Genomic DNA, 25,635 nt, shown 5'->3' with positions numbered 1-25,635 from the left:
CTAGTAAATAGGATTTAAGCGATCTTGGCTTTTGAATTATTTCTGCAACAGAGTGATCGCCCCACAACACACTATGTTGTCACTGCAAAATAGTTTTTATAAGATCCCAACGCTTCCTTGTTTTGTAAAAAGCATGAATATCATTGATGAAGCCGAAAAATGTTTTAGCTGTTGAAGTGTTAGTGGCAAGTTCCAAAAATGGCATCAGCATGGCATGAACAAAGTTCATTGATTAATACTGAGTATTGTTGTTCTCACACCTATATTACTGTAAACCATATTGGCTCGGTTATCATATCCCTGTCCTTGACAGTTTTGGATGTCTAGGGTATTATTTTCTAGTTCCTTTAAATGGAATTTGTTAAATACTCTCCCGTTGTTTCTGCGATGGCAATAAACACAACGAAATGCTCCTCTATCTCTACAGTTGAGGAATTACAAATCTTAATTTTATGATCATTTGTTCCACATGGATCGAATCCCTGGTACAATCTAGCATGAAGGCATAATATTTTGCTTGTTTGACTGTTTATAATTTCGTTCATAACAGATTTGGACATTAATGCAATTAATTCATTTTGTCTGTCATGGCTCAGATAATGCTGATAAAGTTGCTTTTTGCTAATATGTTGTAAGTCCTCTTTTAGTGTTAGATCATATTTGGAACAATTTAAATAGGTCTATAAAATTTTCACTGTTTCCACTATCGTTCAGGTTAACAGATTCTCGATGCCCTCTAAACACCAGATTGTGTAAAGCTAAGTATTTTATAATGTCGATCAATCTTTCAAGCAAATTATACCAATGCTTTTGTGATTCCCTACTCAGTCTCTCGTTTTCCTTATCTACTGTTTTTCTGTATTTGATTCCTTTACAGAATTCCATCCATCTAATCATCGCACCATGTGTCCTTGACTTTGTTCATGCCTTTGCAATATCCTACTCAGATCTTTCCAGCCACAACATTCTTTTACCATCTGTCTCTGCAAATGCAAAAAAAGTCAACACAGAAAGCAATAAACTTTGTCTTGAGATATGGAGTAAGCTAACCATCTGTGATGTTGCTTTTCACTATTACTCAGTTTCCTAGTAAAATGAAATTTAGTAAAATGTCTTATTTGCATCTTTGGGGTAACTTGGCAGATTTCTCTAGGTTTTGTTGAGGACCATTTTGAGTTAAATCATGACACTACGAATCTGTTTCTGGAAATGCCCACTTTCCCATATCTAATTCTATAAATGACTCTCTTATATGAATGGTTCACTCTTGATTATCACTTTTGAAGTCCTTATTCAGCTTACAGTCTTGGATCACAGCAGTTTCACCCAACTCTGATGCTGTATCAGAAAAGGTAACAGATTCATTTGATCCTGGGGCAGATTCTGTTTCATAAATTAAAGACATTTGGATAAGAGCTTCACTGGAACCCTCTGGAGCAGTTACATCTGAAGTTTTTTTTAAGAAATTTAATCACACTTTAACATATAGCTTGGTTGGATGTACTGGTCTCAGCCTTTCCTTTTTCTTTTTTATGCGCCGGATTTCAATTTTCTCCCTATGTCTCTGTCTCTTGAGGGTCCTCCATACATGATGATCTAAAAGATATTTTGTGCTAAGTACATTCATAAGTACAGTGGGTTCTTAAGGCACTCAATGTCATAGTATAGAGCGAATAGGTTGTGTGATTATCATACACGGCAGAATATATATATATATATATATATATATATATATATATATATATATATATATATATATATATATATCCTGTCATGTATGATAGCAGACAAATAAATTCGCCAAGACTGTATTTGTATACTGACTTACCATAGTATGGGGTTCCTTTAGTATTTATGACTGAAATTGGTACAACCACACCTTCAGAGATAAAAGACTTGTTCACTTATACAGTTCAATAACTTGAAAAATGAGTGAAGTGTCACTTGGTAGGATTGGTTTCAGAGAGCTGCCATTACTGGCGAAGACAGTTCTCCTGCCTGTATTGTCTCTTCCACAGAGCATTGTTGCATTTCCTTGTTATTTGCTCAAAGTGTCAATTCCAGAAAAATGTGCATACCAAGTGGGCTGTCAATATGGTATAAAAAAAGGTAAGTATTTTCCATTTAACATGCACCTGTCTTTAATATGGCGATCAGCTTCCTCTCCAAGTATATAATTTAATAATTTATTTTACAAAATTTTTTTAGTCTGTATGAATGGCTTTATAACAAAACAGTCTTCTTTGAGTTCCATGCATTACTGCAGTCTAGTGCACATGCGCTGATTCATGACAGGTATATCCCGTGTGAATCCTGTAATGTAATAGGTCTACCAGAACCAGTCTGCAGTCCCAAACTTGTACCCCTGGCGTGCTGCCGCATAGGTGTACACCATAACTGAATTTTGTAATGGGGTTGCCACACGACCCTACATAAATACTACCACATTAGTACAGAAATAGATAGACAACTAAGTAGCTAAAATTTTAACAGCTTAAATAACTTTTTTTTGCGAGGCCCCACAGGCTTGGGGCTGTCAGCAGTCACGGACGCCTAACGTGAAACTGTAGAGCCCACTATAATTGGTTGGAAAGACAATTTGAAGGTTGGGCAGAGACGGGTCATACTACCTTCAAAAGGGCCATGCCTAGTAAAGCATTATAAGTATCCAAACCAACCTACAGGTGGTGGACAGCTGTACAATACATAAAGTGCAATCTGCCATGTAGATTTGCAAAGTGAAATGCATAGTCTTAAATTTCCTTTCTTAAGTACTATGCACTAAAATGGTTGGAAATTCCTTACATACCTGGCATTTTAAGTATTAAGCAGATGCTATTTCAGGACATCTATTATGCCGAGGCTATTTCAGGACATTGTAACAAGTCAAAATACACCAGCACTTATATGTGCTAAATGTGAAAAAAGATGGTTATCTTTGGATTATAAAGGAAATAAATTTTGTGTAACTGACAAAAAAAAGATAGTTTGAGATTTTTCCCTATACTTGTGATTCCCCTCACATGAACCAAGGACCTTGCCGTGGTGGTCTGAGTTGTGTACCAGAAAAATGTTTGTTTCCTGAAGGGGGCAGCAGTTTTTTTCCGTAGCTGCAGGAGCAACTGTCCGGGTGACTGACTGATCTGGACTTGTAACATCAGTCAATATGGTCTTGCTGAGCTGGTACTGTGAATGACTGAAAACAAGGGGAAACTATAGCTTTACTTTTCCCGAGGGCCTGCAGCTCTACTATATGGTTAAATGATGATGGAATACTCTGGGGTAAAATATACCAGAGGTACAATAGTTCCCCATTCAGATCTTGGGTTGGGACCATTCAGGAGGATGTCATCATTAGGAAAAACAAAATTGGAATTCTACAGAATGGAGTGTGGAATGCTAGATCCCTTAAATCAGGCAGGCAGGTTCGAAAATTTAAATATGGAAATGGATAGGTTGAAGTTAGATGTAGGGGCAATTCTGGTCAGGCACGTACACAGTTATAAATACAAAATCAAACTCAGAAGTAGGTCTAGTAAAGAATAAGATAAGCTATCAGCATAGTGAATGCATTAATCTAGCCAAGATAAACACAAAGCCAATACCCACAGCAGTACAAGTTTATGTGCCAACTAGCTCTGCAGATGAAGGGTGTGAAGAAATGTATTATGAGATAAAAGAAATTATTCAGATAGTTAAGGCAAACAAAAATTCAATTGTGATTGGGGACTGGAATTCGACAGTACAAAGTGGAAGAAAAGAAAAACAGTAGGAGGATACTGATTGGGGGGAAGGGAATGAAAGAGGAAACCACCTGGTAGAATTTTGCACAGAGCATAATTTAACCATCATTAACATTTGGTTTAAGAAACCTGAAAGAAAGTTGTATAAATGGAGGGGATTGAGGACCTCAGATGTTAAGTCCCATAGTTCTCAGAGCCATTTGAACCATTTTTGTATAAATGGTGACCTGGGGGCACTGGGATGTTTCAGATTGATTATACACTCCTGGAAATTGAAATAAGAACACCGTGAATTCATTGTCCCAGGAAGGGGAAACTTTATTGACACATTCCTGGGGTCAGATACATCACATGATCACACTGACAGAACCACAGGCACATAGACACAGGCAACAGAGCATGCACAATGTCGGCACTAGTACAGTGTATATCCACCTTTCGCAGCAATGCAGGCTGCTATTCTCCCATGGAGACGATCGTAGAGATGCTGGATGTAGTCCTGTGGAACGGCTTCCCATGCCATTTCCACCTGGCGCCTCAGTTGGACCAGCGTTCGTGCTGGACGTGCAGACCGCGTGAGACGACGCTTCATCCAGTCCCAAACATGCTCAATGGGGGACAGATCCGGAGATCTTGCTGGCCAGGGTAGTTGACTTACACCTTCTAGAGCACGTTGGGTGGCACGGGATACATGCGGATGTGCATTGTCCTGTTGGAACAGCAAGTTCCCTTGCCGGTCTAGGAATGGTAGAACGATGGGTTCGATGACGGTTTGGATGTACCGTGCACTATTCAGTGTCCCCTCGACGATCACCAGTGGTGTACGGCCAGTGTAGGAGATCGCTCCACACACCATGATGCCGGGTGTTGGCCCTGTGTGCCTCGGTCGTATGCAGTCCTGATTGTGGCGCTCACCTGCACGGCGCCAAACACGCATACGACCATCATTGGCACCAAGGCAGAAGCGACTCTCATCGCTGAAGACGACACGTCTCCATTCGTCCCTCCATTCACGCCTGTCGCGACACCACTGGAGGCGGGCTGCACGATGTTGGGGCGTGAGCGGAAGACGGCCTAACGGTGTGCGGGACCGTAGCCCAGCTTCATGGAGACGGTTGCGAATGGTCCTCGCCGATACCCCAGGAGCAACAGTGTCCCTAATTTGCTGGGAAGTGGCGGTGCGGTCCCCTACGGCACTGCGTAAGATCCTACGGTCTTGGCGTGCATCCGTGCGTCGCTGCGGTCCGGTCCCAGGTCGACGGGCACGTGCACCTTCCGCCGACCACTGGCGACAACATCGATGTACTGTGGAGACCTCACGCCCCACGTGTTGAGCAATTCGGCGGTACGTCCACCCGGCCTCCCGCATGCCCACTATACGTCCTCGCTCAAAGTCCGTCAACTGCACATACGGTTCACGTCCACGCTGTCGCGGCATGCTACCAGTGTTAAAGACTGCGATGGAGCTCCGTATGCCACGGCAAACTGGCTGACACTGACGGCGGCGGTGCACAAATGCTGCGCAGCTAGCGCCATTCGACGGCCAACACCGCGGTTCCTGGTGTGTCCGCTGTGCCGTGCATGTGATCATTGCTTGTACAGTCCTCTCGCAGTGTCCGGAGCAAGTATGGTGGGTCTGACACACCGGTGTCAATGTGTTCTTTTTTCCATTTCCAGGAGTGTATAATGGTAAGACAGAGATTTCAAAACCAGATCTTAAACTGTAAGACATTTCCAGATTAAAACTAAAGAAACTGCAAAAAAGTAGGAAATTATGGAGATGGGATCTAGATAAGTTTTAAAAAACACAGGTTGTTCAGTGTTTAAAAGAGCACATTACACAATGATTGACTGAAACAAGGGAAAGGAAAACAGAAGAGATTAAATAGTGGAAGTAAAAAGGATTAAATACATAAAAAGACAAGGTAGAGCAGAAAACCTCTGACATCACAGGAGATTCTGGATTTAATTGATGAAAGAAGAAAATATAAAAATGTAGCAAATGAAGCAGGGGAAAGGGAATACAAACATCTAAACAACAAGCCTTACAGGAAGTGCCAAATGACTAAGTAGGAATGGCTGGAGGACAAATCTAAGGCTATAGAAGCATGAATCACTTGAGTCATTCTATGTCAAATCAACACAGAAAAGTACAATTTTCAACCTGACACTCTTTGATTTGTATAAAATTTGGTGTGTTCACTGCACATGATAAGAGAATTAAATATCCAAATTACAGAATTTTAGCACAAGTAAGCCAAGAGTAATGCCCACTCAAAGTTCTAAAAACATGCGGAAAATTTGACAAACACTGCTGACAAATATGGCTGTAATTTCTGTTCTAATACAGAAAGAACAGTGAACCAGGTAATTTTGGAAAGGCCGTGAAACAAGTTTTGCACGGATATCCAATTTTGTCACAGTTGAAGAATGTACACAATTAAGGTCAGTGAGCTTGACTATCTCAACATATGTCACCTCTGAAATCGATGAAAAAAATATATTTGCTTCTCAATGTTACACTATACACCATAGTAAAAAATCAAGTTGCGATGACACTGTTATTAAGAGATATATATTATTACATACAGCAATGTGCTGCATTAATGCAAAATAAACTGTATTCATACTCCAATAATATATTGCAAAGCACTGAAAAACATGTTTATTGTTAAAAAGGTGGTGCCATAACAATGCACAGAAAGGTAACGATGTAGGCAGGCCAATATCAAGCTATAAAATACTGGATGGCAGTGTGGATGTTACATGTACACAGATAGTTGCTGCAAAAGGTGGTGTGTGTTAAAATTATACAAATCTACATTGAAGACTGAGTTTGAGGAGATCATGTATTGCTGTAATCCAGTCAGGGAAGATGGACACAACAGATACAAGAAAAATCTACATAAAGTGCAAATGTGGATGGTTGATATGATCGGTGGCATAATGACAGACTACAGAATATGTGATAAATGCAGAAAAAAATTAACTCACGGGCAAGTGCCTGTGACTGACTTAACTACATTTAAACAAGTGGAAACCGCAAACCTGCATAGCTTCTCAGATTAGTCAGACACAAAAATTGCTTTAGATGCATTAAATGGTAGTTTGGTATGTCTAGCCGAGTACCCAGTGAAACAGAAGACTGGGAGTGAAAATGAACGTGCAAAAATATTTCAACAAGTGTCTGAAGTATTACGAAGTAAATACGTAACAGTTGTGGAAGAAAATGCAAATATGATACAAATGTTGAATCTGAAATGATAATGCAATTGAAAGGGAAATTCAGTACCAACAACACAAGCAATGAGAAGATCCAAATTCTTACACTTCTTCCAAAATGTTGGAGCATTTGAAGGACTCAAAATGAATTCAGAGCCTCTAACTATTTAGCAAGAGAAGCAAAACAGTTAGTCAAAGAACTTGTTATCTTAGCAACTCCCAATCCAAGACCTAAATGTGCCTTAGGTGAACAAATTGTAAATGGTGCCATAGAAATCTACAGAGATGATGTAAGCCGCTGTTTTTCTGGGAAGAAATATTTTGTTTCTGTCATGGAAAATAGTTCCAGAATTCATAAACAAGAATGACTAGTGCTGAGAAACTTGTATCAACAGTATCAGATATTCTAGGATGAACACCCAGGACTCAAGTTGGAAGGGTCCAGATTAAAACAGATCATGCATGATGCAGACTATCGACTTAGCACCTGCAAACACTGTCTTGCTGGGATTGTTTATAATTCTGCACACTCAAAATGCTATACATCCACATGTGAAAACTGCCCAGGTATATATTCTAGCATGACATACCTGCAAGAGTTGTTTGATGAAAATGGAAATGATAAAACATCTGAACTGTGAAATGTACAGACAAAACAACTCTCCGGCTGTATGTATCATGTGGAAAACTTCTTGGAAAACCTCACAGACAATTAAAAAAGCTTCTGCTGGATTCCTTCGTAGCCACCAACAGTCTGAATTTCTACAACAGCTGAAAGAGACACCTGGTGACAATGAATACATTTAATATGTGACTTTTCAGAACATTTTCCATTTGTCCTTCAGGATGAGGTGCCAGGGGTTTCATTGGAACAATGCACAGGCATTCACTTGTTGTTCATTATAGACTCCCATGAAACCATGCAATCACATTTTTTTAAATATCAGAATGCCTTAAATACGCCACAGTGAATGGTCATATTTTTCAGTGTCACTTTGTTAGCTTCAGGAGACACTATTTCCATGGAACACCCAAATATGTGTATTACTTCTCGGATGGTACTGCAGCCCAGTATAAGAACTGCAAGAATTTTGCCAACACTACTTTTCATTGTTCTGATTTCAGTGTGTCTGCAGAGTGACATTTCTTTGCCACATCACACGGCAAAGGACCATGTGATGGTATTGCTAATAATCAAGAAACTTGCTGACCATGCAAGTCTGTAGTGCATCTACAGCTTATAACATTACAATAATGTCGATGGTTAGTGGCAGACATCATAGAAGCTCTTTGAAATAATGCAAAGATACTATTTCCACATGCTGGTTATTTTTGCAGGAAATCAGTATGCTTACATAGTGTATGCAAGCACCACATACCTTACAAGGATTTTCCACAGCACTAAAATACAATAGTTATATTTGTTCAAAAACAGTGACATTTAGCCATAGAAAATAGTTTTAGAATGCCAGAATGTGGAAAAGTTGTAGAAATCTCTGTTATTTTGGACGGACAACTTTGTGTGTCTGAATGTGGTGGAAGCAGTGAAAGTGGTGAGGGGCCCCATGTTGCTTGGGGTCTTTACCGTTGGGGCAGTGCTGGAGTGTCGACATGACCACTTAACAAGAAAACAGTGATTTTTATTAGCCCAACCACCTGCATTAAGGGAACAAATATCACATAATGCTAGTATTGGCAACATGCTAAGCAAAATCGTCCCTAGATAGAGCCAATAGGTTAACAGAAAACAACGATGAGATTTTTCATAGTGAGTAGGGCTGTTTAGTGTTACAAAATGGGGGCTCGTCCAGGATGTCTGAATTATACCAGACTACATGAAGGCAGTGTTGGGTGTGACAAGAAGCAGTGAAGAAGGATTAAACAATGATTTGGTGCGGCAAATAAAGGAGTGGAAACCACGCAGGTGGCAGAGACAAGCAGCAGGAACCATGGGGACAGCAGCAGTGCAGTACAACACAAGACAATGGCAGATACGTTGTGGCATCAAATTCTGGCACTACGAAGTGCAATAGCGGAGATGAAAACTTCGAAAGTAAAGTAAATCTGCATGTGTGTACTATGTGTAACATTTATAGTCGTGTAGTGCAAACATTTGTGTGTGTTTTCTTTGCTTGTCATAATGGGGGAACCAACAACTGTGAATAATGCTGGAAGTGATGTGGAATCAACAGATGAAAATATTTTTGTTCCAATAGACATTATTGATGTAAATACATTCAAAGAAATTTTGATCCCTCTTGCTCAATTGCAGAAAAGTGTAAATGATGTTCAAAATAAGGTGCAAGCATAAGAAGTGCAATTAAAAACCCAAGGAAGCTAAATGATCAAACAGTCAAAAGAAGTTACGAGTAGTATGAATGAAATAAAAAGCAGTATACAGTCTGTGGAGGAGAGATTTAATCAGGGGCTGTCAGAAATGGAAGGCAAGCTTAGATTAGAAATAGAAATGAACAGATTAAATGCAGAGGTAAGGGACAAAATTGTTAAGTTGGATGAAAATTGCACAGCTGACAATTCCAAATTGGAAGGACGGCTGAAAGATGAATTGGAAAGGAATTATATTGGTATAATAGAAAAGGTTAGTGAAGTAAATAGTAAAGTGAGTAAATAAAGCTTGATGTCAGTACTGTGGTATCAAAGAAAATCGAAAAGAGAGTCAAAGGCAGCTAAGATGGAACATGGAAATGTTAGCAACATCGTAAATATGCTGCCCATACATAATGTTCAGAATATTTTCCATGTCATCCAGCCAATTTTGTTGCATATTGTAGAGATTGATTTGTGGATGGAATGACTGATTTGCAAGAGATTAAGTTTATGAGAGGGTTATTAGAAGGGGAAGCTTTGTCATGTGCGAACCAAATTTGGAACAATTTTATGACTTCTGAAGAATTTGACAAGGGATTTTTAAATAAATAGTGGGGAGAGGTAAAACAACCCAGAATCCATTTTTTTTATGGGGCTGTATGTAGCCCAGGGGAAGGGAAATTTTAGAGATTTTTGTATGACAGAAAGAAAAATTAGCATTGATCATCATTTCCACTTTAAAGAGGAGACTACCTGATGATGAACAATAGTATCTCATAAATGCTCCAGGAGATGAGGTACACTTATTCCTTGATTATGTTGGGAATATAGATACTGCTTTACCAGTCAGAAACAGAAAAAAATGTCCATAATGACCGAAATCATGATGGAAGGGACAAGAGGAATTACAAGGACGACTACAGAAACTCCCACAAAGATTCCAGGAATGATGGTAGGAGAAACTCAGGATCAAATGATAGAAGGGATAACAATAGGCCACAATATGATCATGTTGAAGGGACAGCTCGGTGGGTCAGCCATACCTCACAACTGGGGAAATGAGTAGATATCCCACCTGAGGCCCAAGCTAGGATAAAGACTGACAATGCTTGGAAAAAGACAAAGAGAGAAATGCAGTTTAATTCATTTCATATGGAGAGGATTTTGGGTGAAGGTGAATTTTGGGGAGAATTTTTTGAACGTGCTGGATAGAAATGGAAGGGGGGAAGAGAATTCAAAGAAAAGAGTGTCAATGAAAATATAAGCGATTCTTTTTTCAATGGGCTGAATCAAGTGATGGAATGAACGGTGAAGATACAAATATTTATAACGATGGAAATACTAGTCTGACAATTTTGAGATATCATAGTTCTGTTTGTTCTGATACTGTAGCTGACAATAGAAAAGTTGAGAGTGTGCGTATTAATACTACTGAGCAGCACAGTTGTGTTTCTATGCATGCAGAAGTTGGAAGGGTGGATCCTTTAAGTGCTAATATTCCCCATGCTGGTTCTATATGTGATATTTCAAATGTTGTTGATGGTGATGTGAATTTTGAATCTTCTGTCAAGAAAGTTGCTGCTGATGTATGTGCTTTTGCTGATGTTGATGCTACTGTAGAGGATGCAGTAAATTGGCAGTGGAAGCAGATTCACCTAATAATATTAATGGTATAAGCAGTATTACTAGAGATCTTTATGAAGCAATTATCAGGAGCAATGCCTCAGATACCTATTATAGTAACCAGTAGTGCTGCAGAGGCACATCCTGTATGCAATGTAGATGTTATTGGTGTAAATAGTTCTTCATGCACAGAAGACAAAATTTATGGCAGACAGGGGGCACTAGCATGTATCTAATGCAGATGCAAATGTAGAGGTAGCAATAAGTAAGTACATGAGTGAAAATTGTAAACAAATTGGAATTTCATCTTTTTGGGTACCAAAGTCAGGGCTAGATTAAATTAGTGAAGAATTTATAAATGTAGTCAGTAGTTTAGAGCAACAAGAAAAGACCAGGCCACCAGAAACACTAAAGCACGGTGGATAAAAAAAATTCATCACATGGAAAATGAAAAATATGAAATTACTGGCAGCTACTGAGGAACTTCTTGATGAAACTGGTGTGATAGACAGCTATGTTTTGCACTGTGTTGTCAATACAGCTGGGGGATACAAATAGTACAGATGTAAATGTGGAAGTAGATTGTGTTAAATTAAAATGTAATATTAGTTCTGGGAGCAGCAATAAGGCAATAAATCACAGAGGGAGGATTCAATATTACGACAATGGAAGGTGCTATAGATGAATTTCAAAGCATTGAGAATGATCTGCTTGATGAAGAACCTTTTAGAAGTAATAAGGTAGTAAAATTACAACCAGAAATTAGAGTGAGTGTTGGAGGGTTTGAGACTGAAGCACTTCTTGTTTCAAACAGTGAGATTAATGGGATCTCTTAAATGTTTTATGAACATCTGAAATCAATTACACAAGTTATGGAATTGCCAGCCTTTGGAATGTGGATTACAGGTGCGACTAGCAGGTTAAGCAAACCTGGTAGGACCCAGGTAATGCTGTGATTTAAGATAGGTGATATTGAATTTAGTTACAACTGTACGGTTATTCCAGAACTCTGTATGAGTTTTATTATTGGGATGATTGGATGACAGATTTAGGAGCTGTTCTAGACTGTAAAAGAAATCCATTAAAGATAGATGAAAGTGGGGCTAATTTAGTAACAGACTAAAACAAGTCATTAACAGGGAAAATAATGATAGCATCACTTGTAGTGGACCAAAGGGCAAAAGAAAACAGCGAACAGCAGCAGGGGGGAGGGGAAGCCACAGAGAGCTGAAGAAGACAATGTCAGAGATTAAACACAACATTGATAATATTGAAGGGATAAGTGAAGGACACAGGAAGGACCTGCATGATCTGCTGTGTAAATAACTATTCATGCAGAGACCATACCACATAGCTGCTGCACTAAGGAAGGCAGTTGAAACTGAACTGGAAAGAATGCTGCAGATAGGGATAATAGAGAGAAGCAATAGTTAATACAATATCCCACTAGTTGTCGTCAAGAAGAGTGATAAACCAGTGAGGCTTGTGTTAGATGCTAGAAAGCTGAATACCATAATCTGTAGGGAAACAGGCTATCCAGAAAATATGGATGATCTGCTCTATCAGTTCCATCATGCCAAAATGATGTCATATGTGGATCTGACATCTTGTTTCTGGACCCTTAGCCAAGAAGAGTAGGCAGTATACTGCTGTCTTATATGGTGGTTCCTTTTGGTCTCAACACTTCTGTGACTATTTTTATAAGGGCATTAGTTCATGTTTTACATAGAGAGCTTTTGAGCAAACTGACATTCTACGTAAACGACACATAGATGGCATCTGTAAACTGGGGAAGTCACTGCCATCTATTGAGGGAAGTGTTAGGTGCCCTTAAAAGGGGAGACATGAAGCTAAAACTCAGCAAGTATGAGTTTGCCAGGAAGGAAATAGAATTCTTGGGACATGTTATCATGCCCACAGGAAAGATACCAAAGATAGACAGGATAGAGGCTTTAGCTAAGTGTCCAATTCCTTATAACAAGAAGCAATTCAAGTCCTTTTAGGAATGTGTAATTTCTATTGAAAGTTTATCAGGAACCAGAGTCCAAACGCACCAAACCTAACCAAGTTACTAAAGAAACATGCAACTTGGATGTGGACACAAGATTGCACCAAAGATTTCCAGGAAATAAAGGATAGTTTAAATAGCATTGGAGTACTATACCACCTGTATTCAACCCTGCCTTAGTGTTTGCACATTGACAGTAGTGATTATGCTTTGGGAGTGGCACTGTCATGGAAAAAAGTGGCAGGTGGACACGAAGAACTGAGGAGTATAGCTTTTGCATTTAGAACTCTTTCCAAACATGAGCGAAGTTACGGGATCACTGGAAATGAGTTGTTAGCAGTTGTGTGGGCATTCACCAAGTTAAGAAATTATCTACTGGGTCATGAAGTGATTGTTTTCACTGATCATAGAGCATTGAGCTATTTATGTGAATGTAAATTGTTGAACAGCAGATTAATGAGGTGGGCTATGTTCCTGCAGCAATTTAATTACAGCACCCAGTACATAAAGGGAAGTGAAAATGTTGGGGCAGATGCTTTCTCAAGATTACCAGTGGGAACCACAGATATGCTAAGATAGGAAGACGATGGAAATAAAGAATTTGAAATGCTATACATAAAGGGTTTGCCGAGCGAGAAAAATATCAGAGGAGTATGTAGGGACATGAGAAGATCACAGGATCAGGATCCCAAGCTACAACAGATAAAGAGGCACCTGGGAACTAGAGAGGAGAAAAATTTGAATAAATATTACAAAATACATAAGGGATTTTTTTTCAGAAAGGCAAACAAAAACAGTGATGAATGGATGTTATGTTTTCCAGAGGACTATGTCAATGACAATTCAACAAGTGCACCTGAGCTTTGGACACTATGGACCTCAAAAATGCACTGAAATAATGAAGCAAAATGTTGGGCTGGAAGATGGAAATACATTTTTGTAATAGCAGATGTATTCTGTAAATATATCAAGTTGTATGCAATCAAATGGGCAACCACTAAGACTCTGATTTCCAAGTTCACACAAGAGTATTTTCCTTTGATTAGTGTACCTAAAGCTATTTGAAGTGACAATTAATCCCAATTCACTAGTAATGATCAGATTAAGTTTACAGACACTGCAAAGGTAAAGCATATAAGAATCTCGGTACATCATCATCCCTTGAGCAACCTGGCAGAACGATATATGAGAGAACTGGGACAGCTCTGCAGGACGTACTGTAACAATAAACAAAGCTCTTGGGTGCAATATCTGAAAGATTTTGAAACTGTAATGAACTGTGTGAAGCTCAGCTCAATGGGGTTTTCAACATGGGAGGTGGAGTTCAACACAAAGCCACCAAACCTGTCCTCATACCATGTTGATTCCCTGTATAATGAGTTGAGAAGAGTTGGAAACTTTTGTAAGGCAGAACATGGAGAGAAGAGCAATGCAAAGACATGACAGAAAGCTGAATGTGACAGAGATAAGAGTTGGGGATCTGGTGTTGGTGAGGACAAAGGAGAAGTCAAGTGAGCACAACAAGGAGACAAAGAAATTTTTTAAATTATATTATGGGCCTTTTGAGGTGATGGCAACTCCACATCCAAATGCATGCTGTTTGATTTGCCCACAGACAAACAAAATACTTGTGCTGAGGAAATATAAATGAGATAAGGAAGGAGGAACATGATGGAATATGTTGAAGTGAGTGAGACTAGAGAGAGTGGTGTGTGTGTGTGTGTGTGTGTGTGTGTGTGTGTGTGTGTGTGAGAGAGAGAGAGAGAGAGAGAGAGAGAGAGAGAGAGAGAGTGTGTGCACATTTTAAATAGTTTTTTTTTAAATGTATTTTTAATAGTTAGTTTCAAGTGTACCTAAAAAAAAAGAGTATTAGTGGATCAGTGACTTTGTAATAACACTTTGTGTAAATTTATCAAATGCACATTTAAAGATATTTGTTAAGGCTTAGATTTTAAGTTATATATGGTTGTTATACACAAGCAGGAGGGTAAAACGAGCCACTTAATTTATGGGGGAAATAGTTGGGGAGATTAATTTTCTTATCAGATATTGTATTGGACTTTGTTTCATTGATGCTGAGAGGATGCTATGATATCATAGCTGGGAATTATTTTGCATTTTTCATGTTACTTTGAGAATTGAATCCCAAACTGAAGTTCTGATTTGTGCATTTCCTAAGCTTTGTTTTGTTTTCTTTGATGAGTTATCACAGTAACGTTTCAGTGAATGTGGGTGTCATTAGAATCTATTAGCTTGTTTCACATTTGGGGGTCTAAGTAGGTATATGAAGGAGGATGGATGGGCCACAGACTGAAACGGATACTGTGCTCATTTTTTTGTTATGCAGCACATTTTGCTCGTGGGTGCAGTGGGTGACACTGACTGTTAATGAAATGGACTCAGGATTGGACATATGGACTCAGCTGTTGCAAGAAACAAGATTGATGAAACCTAATGTTTAAGTGAGTGTTTAAAGTTTGTGCTGTGGATAACAAAAGTGAAAGCAGAGTACACAAAAGAGTGCAAAATGTTCTTCAGTGGTGTAAAGTTCACACACATGTATATGTTTTACAGGAAAAGGAAAGAGCTCATTCGCAAAATTGACATGTCACATGTTGTTGTTGGAGATATTATGTGTGGCATAAGAGTAAATTAATTTTAAGGCATTTTATTGTATATTTGTAAATCTTGAGCATTTTAAATACAAATCTGGATGCTTGTATTTAACATGGAATGGAAAGTAATTTTAAGCATTTTTCACATTTCTGGCATACAGGTAATATTACCTGTATATTTTGTAAATATATATTTCCATTGTCACTTTTAGTCTTATGTATTGTTTACTATCTATTTATATCTAAAAACAAAGATGATGTGACTTACCGAACGAAAGTGCTGGCAGGTCGATAGACACACAAACAAACACAAACATACACACGAAATTCAAGCTTTCGCAACAAACGGTTGCTTCATCAGGAAAGAGGGAAGGAGAGGGAAAGACGAAAGGATGTGGGTTTTAAGGGAGAGGGTAAGGAGTCATTCCAATCCATCCGCACATGCGGATGGATGTGTGTGTGTGTGTGTGTGTGTGTGTGTGTGTGTGTGTGTGTGTGTGTGTGTTTGCACGCGCGTGAGTGTATACCTGTCCTTTTTTCCCCCTAAGGTAAGTCTTTCCGCTCCCGGGATTGGAATGACTCCTTACCCTCTCCCTTAAAACCCACATCCTTTCGTCTTTCCCTCTCCTTCCCTCTTTCCTGATGAAGCAACCGTTTGTTGCGAAAGCTTGAATTTCGTGTGTATGTTTTTGTGTCTATCGACCTGCCAGCGCTTTCGTTCGGTAAGTCACATCATCTTTGTTTTTAGATATATTTTTCCCACGTGGAATGTTTCCCTCTATTATATTACTATCTATTTATTTATTTAACACTGGAATGCCCACTGAGAACATGTGTTTTCATTCAGCAGGATTGTTTACGTACTGTTTCGAACCATAACTAAATAGCCATTTTAAATTGCATCTCCCTCAGACCAACCATTAAGAGATTTTGTCCTTCAGTTGTGATTTGGCCAAAATCTCTTGGGGAGGGGGAATTATAACATTACATTAACACCGATGGTCAGTGGCAGACACATTTCCACATGTTGGTTATTTCTGCAGGAAATCAGTATGCTTACATAGTGTGTCCGTGTGCCATACGTCTTACAAGAATTTTCCACAGAATCAAAATACAATAGTTATATTTGTTCAAGAACAGTGACATTTAGCCATAGAAAATAGTTTTAGAATGCCAGAATGTGGAAAAGTTGTAGAAATCTCTGTTATTTTGGACGGACAACTTTGTGTGTCTGAACGTGATGGATGCAGTGCAAGTGGTAAGGGGCCCCATGTTGCTTGGGGTCTTTAATGGTGGGGCAGTGCTGGAGTGTGGATGTGACCACTTAACAGGAAAACTGCAATTTTTATTAGCACAACCACCTGCATTAAGGGAACAAATATCACGTAATGCTAATACTGTCAAGATGCTAAGTGAAATCACCCTTAGAGAGAACCAATAAGTTCACAGAAAACAATGACGAGATTTTTCGTAATGAGCAGGGCCGTTTAGCATTACAAGCTCTCAGGTAATGACACCCAGACAGTTGTTTGAATGGTACTCTAAGAACATTGCAGTGTGTCACTGTCATTATTCAACAGTGAGTATGAAGCTGAAAAATAACTCCTTTGAGAGATTCACACAATTGCAGGTACCCACAAGTTACACTGTGTGAGACTCATACCTTAGTGATATCACAGGGTTTGTTGCATGCATGTACGAAGATGTGTTTTCAATATTAATGAAGATATGAATGATGTTTCAATTAGCTTTCTACATCCTCATGGGCCTTACCTACATGCATATACCCTGCCAAACCTGACATCTTAACTGTGGACAAGAAGGACATTCTTGCAAAGACTGATGTGAATAGCAACAGGATGAACATATTTCCTTTCATGAAAAGCTGCACAAACAGTGTTATATATCACTTCCTAGTATTGAGGCATAGGAAGTCTAGTTGATACATTTGTCATATTTGTTTCTGTAAATCTGAACCTGTTTACCATGCCTTCCAAGCATGTGTTTGGCTGGCATGGCTATATTACGTTTGTGGGATGGCTATATCGTGCATTACTGAAGGCCAGATGTCATGTGCAATGAGCACACCAAATTTTATGAAAATTGAAAAGGGTCTAGGTTGGCACCTGCGTTGATTTGACATGGAACGAGTCACTTGGGGGAAGATAGGTACCACCTACATGAAAATTAGAGAGATCTTTGGAGAAAAGAGAAGCAGCTGTAGGAATATTACGAGTGCAGATGGGAAATCAGTGCTAAGCAAAGAACTGAAAGCTGAATGTAGAGTGACTACGCAAGGAGAATGAACTTTAAGGCAATCACACTGGGAGTGGGTATGTTTGAGTTCAAGAGGTCCATCTCGTCCTACAAGCAGTTATGGAAATACAGGCCCACTCAGACATAGCCCCACTTTCCTGAGTAAGCCTTATACAACTGAGATGCAGCATGTTCCTCTGAGGTTGCCTGCTGATGACGGTTCTGCCTTAACAGCAATTACGTTTCATCAGCGTGCAGCACATATTGAGATTAAGGGGTTTCTTATAGAGGTTTTGACCACCCTCGCACTCCAGGCAGCTAAGCCAAGATCCCTGGTCCCTGTGCCACACAATGTTCCACCATCACACTGTGTGGTAGTTGCTGAAGCATCCCCAGAGGTTACCGTTGCAGAGGACTGGCAGTGTTTACCAGTCACCAGCTCAGGAAACTTGGGTTCACCAAATGCTGGGCTCCCAGAGGTGCTCACCATTTAGCACAACATGGGGGCCATGTATGACTTATCAGATGCCACAGACGCATGATCTACCCTCCTGCTGTGAGAAGAATCTGACAGAGTTGAAAAAGCTAAGTTGAAGCACAGCCACTAAATAGAAGACATTAAATCAGAACCACTGATATCCTTGGGAGAGTCATCAATGACAAAACAATTCCACCTTGTGTGCAAGAAGTACGAGACTGGCAGACTGCCCTCAGATATAAAAAAGAATGGTATAATTCCAATTCCAAAGTAATCAGGTGCAGAGAGTGTCAGTTTAGTAAGTCCTAGTTGCAAAGTACTAACAAGAATTCTTTACAGAAGAATGTAAAAACTTATAGAAGCTGACCTCAGTGAAGATCAGTATGGATTCCAGAGAAATATAGGAAAATGAGAGGTGTTAGTGACCCCTATGACTTCTCTTAGAAAATAGTTTAAGAAAAGGCAAATCTACATTTACAGCAAAGGAAGCAGTGCTTGAGAAGTGAATGAGATACGGTTGTAACCTGCCCTCAATGTTATTCAATCTGTACATTGAACAAGCAATAAAGAAAACCTCGATCTGTACACTGAACAAGCAATAAAGGAAACCAAAGAAAAATTTGGAGACGGAATTAAAGTTCAGGGAGAATAAATAAAAATTTTATGGTTTACAATGATTTTGTAATTCTACCAGAGACAGCAGAGACTTATAAGAGCAGTTGAACAGAATGGACAGTGTTTTGAAAGGAGGATGGGGTTGTATGTAATTAAAGTACGAGACTGAACGTGGTATCAGAGCTCATCCCCCCCTCTCCCCCGTAATTTACAGGAATGAGGTGAGTTGTGTGTTCGGATGTGGTGTCAATTCTCTCCAGCGACCTACCAAGGCCTCATTGCTTCCATGCCACAACGTGTCGCGACTTATCTGTGTCCAAGGTGGATATACCAACTATTAGATATTAGATTCATGGTCATAATGTTCTGGCTGATCAAGGTATGTCTACATACATAGTGATTGCATGGAGTCCAACACTAAAAACACAAATTAATGTGCACTAATGAGTGACACACAAATTCATAAATATTATGATAGTAAAGGAATATAAACAAGAATATACTGATCTGTGCACCTACTGCACAGAATTACTCCATTACCTCATCATATTCATCATCCGAGTCCGAACGGCGTACATATTCCACAACGCCACGGTCATTGTAACCTCCCCCATAACCAGTACGTTCTTCAACCTCACCATACTTTGGAGCATTGCACATGTTACACGACTGTCGGCGGGCCCAGTTGACATTCCCACACCTAACAACCATTATAAAATAATCAGAATCAGACGAAGAAAAAACAGAAAATATGAACAATTACAGCAATCTACATGTTCAAGGTCATCATTAAACAGTAATCCACCACCAGCGTAGCCAAAGCTAACAAACTAGGAATATAGCTTCATGACAATTTCAATTTGTTTCCTCTAAGGAAATGTTGAATTCTTACCTGTTTTCACATGGCTAAGCCTAAGACAATGACAGAATTTAAACCATCTATTAATAAGGACATTCCATGAAAAGTGGTCTAGGAAGTTCCCACATGACCATCGCGGATTTTGATGAAATTTTGTATGAACATGCACACATGTTCCTGATAAATATTGGTAAAGTTTCATAATCACTAATTCAATACTTCTGGAGATAAGAGTCCTTCGCTTGACCATATAGCACAGCTACCAACAGTGCACCCATCAGTTTTGAGCAACTTTGAGACATGAAATCTCTGCCAGTATTTTCATAGAAGAAACAAAACTAGGTCATATTGTACATTTTACATTCTCTTAAGCAGAATAATAAAAAAAATTTCCCGGGCAATTTTTTATGGTTACTTTGAAGCAAAGTTGACAGAAAAATTAAATACTTGGAAAAATGTGAAGTTTCACTTTTTATATTTCTGGAAGTAATTGTGGGATCTACCTGAAAAATTGCACAGTAAAATATAAAATTTCGTTCTCCTACTGTTTTCCAATAGTTTACAAATTGCAGGTAAAGTTGACAATTTACCAAAAAATGCTGTTTTTGGCCCACTTTTACAAAAAAAGAGACTTCTGTAAACTCTTTTAAATGATATTCATTCTAAACATCATGTGCTAAACCACCTAAAAAACTGTATTTGGTTTTGCAATGAGACTGAATAAAGCCCTAAAAATCAACAAGGTGGTGGTGCATTCAAAGCAGGCCCATATTCTGTTGATACTCAAATCTGATATCTTTTATCATGTTCTACGATTGTTTAGCACTCTCTCGGGAAGGCAATACTAAATGGTCAGGAAGAGAGAAAATCTGAGTAACTCTGAAAACTTAAAAAAAAAAAGAGGTGCCATTTGTCATGACCCATTGTGACATATTTCAGTTTGTTTTTCTGCTACAACTACAAAATCAAACTGGTTATAAACTTCACAATGTAGCTGTGCATTACCAAGTCAGTGGAGCTCATGGTAGCAAAATAGCACACATTGTATAAATAGCCTGCAGGTTTTACACCACTGTCACACTGCATAGTAGTCTGCCTGACTTTTTTTGGAATGGATTCATGTTGTAGGGAATTATTGGTATGCCTTCTTATTGTGTAATGTGATTGATGTGTTAGTTTAATTCCAGTTTAAGGTATAGGGTACTTTGTGTTAGTGTAGCCTGCAGTTTTGGTGGAACAGTGTACTGATGAAAAATTGTATAAACATGTTGCTGTGGCCCATGGTTGCTTAACCACTGCTGTTTTATTTTAAAGTGAGAAAACCAGCATCCCCCAGTGCCATAGGGGCACACCTGATAGCTGTAAGACAGCAGCCATGGGCATGTTTCTTTACAGCAAGTTCTCAATCCTGATAAGGGTTTCTTTACACAGGATCCCAAGCCTGATGATTCACTTCTATTAAGCCTCACAGGCCTAAGTTGAAAAAGGTCTCTTTTAGGATAATAAGCATATGTTTATTTCAAACTACTTTATTTTTTTACAGGTTGCATTAATTTACTGTAGAATATCATGAGGGAAAACTATACTGTTGGCCATATGATGTTACTGATGGGAATGTTTTGATAAGACAGAACCCAAAAAATTACCTTTTCCAGTTTGATTGCCTCAAATTATTAGAAATTATAAGAGCCACAAAAACGAAAATGACTTCTTATTGTTTATCCTCATTCAATTTCATTGTTTATAAAATGAATTCTGTACAGCTGAATGTTGTAGAGATGTCTAAAACTAGAAAAAAGATTCTTTATTTGCTATTGTTCTGGCTCAACCTCATTTCCTAGTAATCAGGACTTAATATTATCTTCCAAAGAGAGTACTAAACAACTATAGAACATGACAAAAGATGTCAGATTCAGATCAAGTACCAGCGGAATGTGCGCCCAGTTTTCAATGCACCTTCACTTTGTCAACTTTTTTTAGGGCCTTATAAGCTTTCATTGCAAAACCAAATCTAGCTCTTAGGTGGTTTAGAACATGGTCTTTCTGATGAAAATGGTTTGAAAGTGTTTGCAGAAGACTTTTTTGTAAAAACTGGATTAAAATACTGATTTTTGGTGTTCTTAGGAAAATCATCAAGTTTTCTTAATCTGCAAACGATTGGAAAGCAGTAAGAGAATGAAATTTTATATTCTACAATCTTTTATTGTTAAGTTATTATGTGCCAATTTTCAGGTTTATCCTGCAATTACTTCCAGAGATATAAAAAGATAAACTTCACATTTTTTTTCAAGTGTGTATTTTTTGGCTGATTTTGCATCAGATTATCCATATGAAAATTGATCAGGAAATCTTTTTTAATACGTGGGGTCCTGCCCACTCATTGCTTATAGGGTGCCTATAGGATGCTGCGTTCTTGGAATGCTATACAACAATTCAAACAAAATCACATTAATAGTTTTTATTACAAATAAGAAGAATGACAATACTTAACTTGTATTTACAGCGAGTGGTTGCAAGCGATGGGTGACATGCAAGTTAGTGTCCTTTGCTATATGCAATGTACATGCAAGCAACTGATATGGATAACGTGTCACTGCTATCTTAACACTCTCTGCTAGGCTGTGCTAATACTGTCCGAATACTGAGCGAATAGTGAGCAGCCAAGGCTGGCAGGAGCACCGCTTATATTCTCCTCTTGTAGAGGCCGCTCCTGTTGTTGTGCGGTCCTAATCGGCGAACCATTAGCCAACATTGTTTCACTGCCTTCTCTTCTCTTGTGTTCTTCATCTACATTCCAGTGCTTGTGGTTACACCAGAACATAATATTTCACTTACAAGAGTGCAAAGTGTTGTCCAAGATGGCCTAGCCCCCCCCTCCCCCTTTTCGAGAAAATGCTGCCGGAGATATTATGTCTCAAAGTTGCCAAAAATTTACGAATTCACTGTTGGTAGCTGCGCCATGTGGTCAAACAAATAACTATATCTCCAGAAGTATTGAATTGGTGATGGTGAAACTTTACCAATGTTTACTGGGAACATGTGTGAAAGTTCACACAAAATTTCAGTAAAATCTGTGGTGGTCATGTGGGACCTTTTTCGAAACTAGACCACTTGGCATCCTCGTCGTCGTCATCGTCCAGTCTGAAGCCTGCTTTGACGCAGCTCTCCATGCTGGCCTATCCAGTGCAAGCCTTTTTATCTCTGCATAACTACTGCAACCTGCATACATTTGAACCTATTTACCGTATAGATCCCTTTGTCTTCAACAATTTTTGCTCCGACACTTCCCTCCATTACCAAACTGACAATTCCTTGATGTCTCAGAATGGGTCCTACCAATTGCTCCCCTCTTTCACTCAAGTTGTGACATAAGTTTCGTTTTCCCCAAATTCAATTTGGTATCACCTCATTAGTTACTTGACATACTCTTCTAAACTTCAATATTTTTCTGTAGCAACACATTTCAAAAGCTTCTGTTCTCTTCTTGTCTGAAGTACTTATCATTCATATCTCACTTCCATAGGAGGCTACACTCTACACAAATAGCATCAGAAAAGAATTCTTAATACTTAAATTTATATTAGATGATAAACTGCTCTTTTTCACAAATGCTTTTCTTACTATAGCCAGTCCACAGTTTATATCCTCTCTACGTTGGTCATCATCAGTTACTTTGTTGTCCAAATAGCCCATCTACTACTTTTACTGTCTCATTTCTTAATCAAACTCCCTCAGCATCAGTCATTATTTACACTGTAGTTTTGTTGATGTTCATCTTATAACTTCTTTTGATCAGCTGCTCTTCCTAGCACTTTGCTGCTTCTGACAGAATTGCATTGTTGCCAGTTAATCTTAAATGTTTATATTTCTTCTCCCTGCACATTAATTCCTTCTCCAAATTTCTCCTTCACTCCCTCAACATCTTGCTCAATGTACAATTGAATAACATTGTTGCTGGGATACAACCTTGTCTCATTCCCTCCTCAATCTTTACTTTCCTTTCATGTCCTTTGACTCATAATTGCATTCTGCTTTATATACAAGTTGCAAATAACCTTCTGTTCCTTGTATTTTATCACTGCTACCTTCTGACTTTCAGAGTGCATTACAGTCAACATTGATTAAAGTTTTCTTTAATGCTATGAACTTTCTTCTAAGGTAGGTCATAGGGTCATTATGGCTTCGTGTGATCCTACATTTCTGCACAAACCAAATATCTTCCCCAAAGTCTGCTTCTACCAGTTCTTCCATCCCCAGTCTTCTGCAAATAATTTGTCTCAATTTGGCAAGCATGACTTATTAAACTTATAGTTTGGTAATACACCTGTTCACAACCAACACGTCTTCTTTGGAATTCGAATTACTACACTCTTCTTGAAATCTGGGGGTATTTCACCTATCACATATATCTTGCACAACAGACGGGATAGTTTTTTCATGGCTGGTCCTCCCAAGGCTCTTACTGATTATGAAGAAACAATGTCTAGTCATAATGTCTAGTTCATGGGTATTGTTTTAACTTAGATCTTTCAGTGCTCTGTCAAGATCTTTTCGTAGTATCGTATCTCCCATCTCCACTTACTTCATCTCCCTTTCTAAATATCTTCAAGTTCATTTCCCTCATATAGCCCTTCCATATACACTACTGGCCATTAAAATTGCTACACCATGAAGATGATGTGCTACAGACGCGAAATTTAACTGACAGGAAGAAGATTCTGTGATATACAAATGATTAGCATTTCAGAGCATTCAAACAAGGTTGGCGCCGGTGGCGACACCTACAACGTGCTGACATGAGGAAAGTTTCCAACTGATTTCTCATACACAAACAGCAGTTGACCGGGGCTGCCTGGTGAAACGTTGTTGTGATGCCTCGTGTAAGGAGGAGAAATGCAGACCATCACATTTCCGACTTTCATAAAGGTCGGATCGTAGCCTATCGCGATTGGGGTTTATCGTATCGCGACAATGGTGCTCGCGTTGGTCGAGATCCAATGATTGTTAGCAGAATATGGAATCGGTGGGTTCAGGAGGGTAATATGGAATGCCGTGCTGGATCCAAACTGCCTCGTATCACTAGCATTCGAGATGACAGGCATCTTATCCGCATGGCTGTAACAGATCGTGCAGCCACGTCTCGATCCCTGAGTCAACATATGGGGACGTTTGCAAGACAACAACCATCTGCACAAACAGTTCGACGACGTTTGCAGCAGCATGGACTATCTACTCGGAGACCATGGCTGTGGTTACCCTTGACGCTGCATCACAGACAGGAGTGCCTGCGATGGTGTACTCAACGACGAACCTGGGTGCATGAGTGGCAAAACGTTATTTTTTCGGATGAATCCAGGTTCTGTTTACAGCATCATGATGGTCGCATCCATGTTTGGCGACATTGCAGTGATCGCACATTGGAAGCGTGTATTTGTCATTGCCATACTGCCATATGATCCGGCGTGATGGTATGGGGTGCCATTGGTAACATGTCTCTGTCACCTCTTGTTCGCATTGACGGCACTTTTAACAGTGGATGTTAGATTTCAGATGTGTTACGACCCGTGGCTGTGACACCCTACACTTCAGCAGGATAATGCACAACCGCATTTGCAGGTCCTGTATGGGCCTTTCTGGATACAGAAAATGTTTGACTGCTGCCCTGGCCAGCACATTCTCCAGACCTCTCACCAATTGAAAACGTGTGGTCAATGGTGGCCAACAACTGGCTTGTCACAACACGCCAGTCACTACTCTTGATGAACTATGGTATCATGTTGAAGCTGCAAGGGCAGCTGTACCTGTACACGCCATCCAAGCTCTGTTTGACTCAATGCCCAGGCGTATCAAGGCCGTTATTATGGCCAGAGATGGTTGTTCTGGGTACT

At 39.3% G+C, this 25,635-nt stretch overlaps 1 protein-coding gene across 4 annotated transcripts in view; it reads right to left on the bottom strand.

Annotated features, from left to right (window-relative positions):
• Positions 1 to 25,635, bottom strand: part of LOC126248351 (zinc finger Ran-binding domain-containing protein 2) — a 72,992-nt gene that overhangs the window by 17,846 nt on the left and 29,511 nt on the right. For all 4 annotated transcript variants that reach the window (XM_049949264.1, XM_049949263.1, XM_049949265.1 and 1 more), the window contains exon 4: positions 19,429 to 19,588. In XM_049949264.1, coding sequence (XP_049805221.1) covers positions 19,429 to 19,588 — 160 coding nt within the window. The remainder of the gene's footprint in view (positions 1 to 19,428; positions 19,589 to 25,635) is intronic.

Source organism: Schistocerca nitens, chromosome 3 (assembly GCF_023898315.1).
Source record: "Schistocerca nitens isolate TAMUIC-IGC-003100 chromosome 3, iqSchNite1.1, whole genome shotgun sequence".
Taxonomy (NCBI): Eukaryota; Metazoa; Arthropoda; class Insecta; order Orthoptera; family Acrididae; genus Schistocerca; species Schistocerca nitens.
This window is presented reverse-complemented; position numbering and strand designations above follow the sequence as displayed.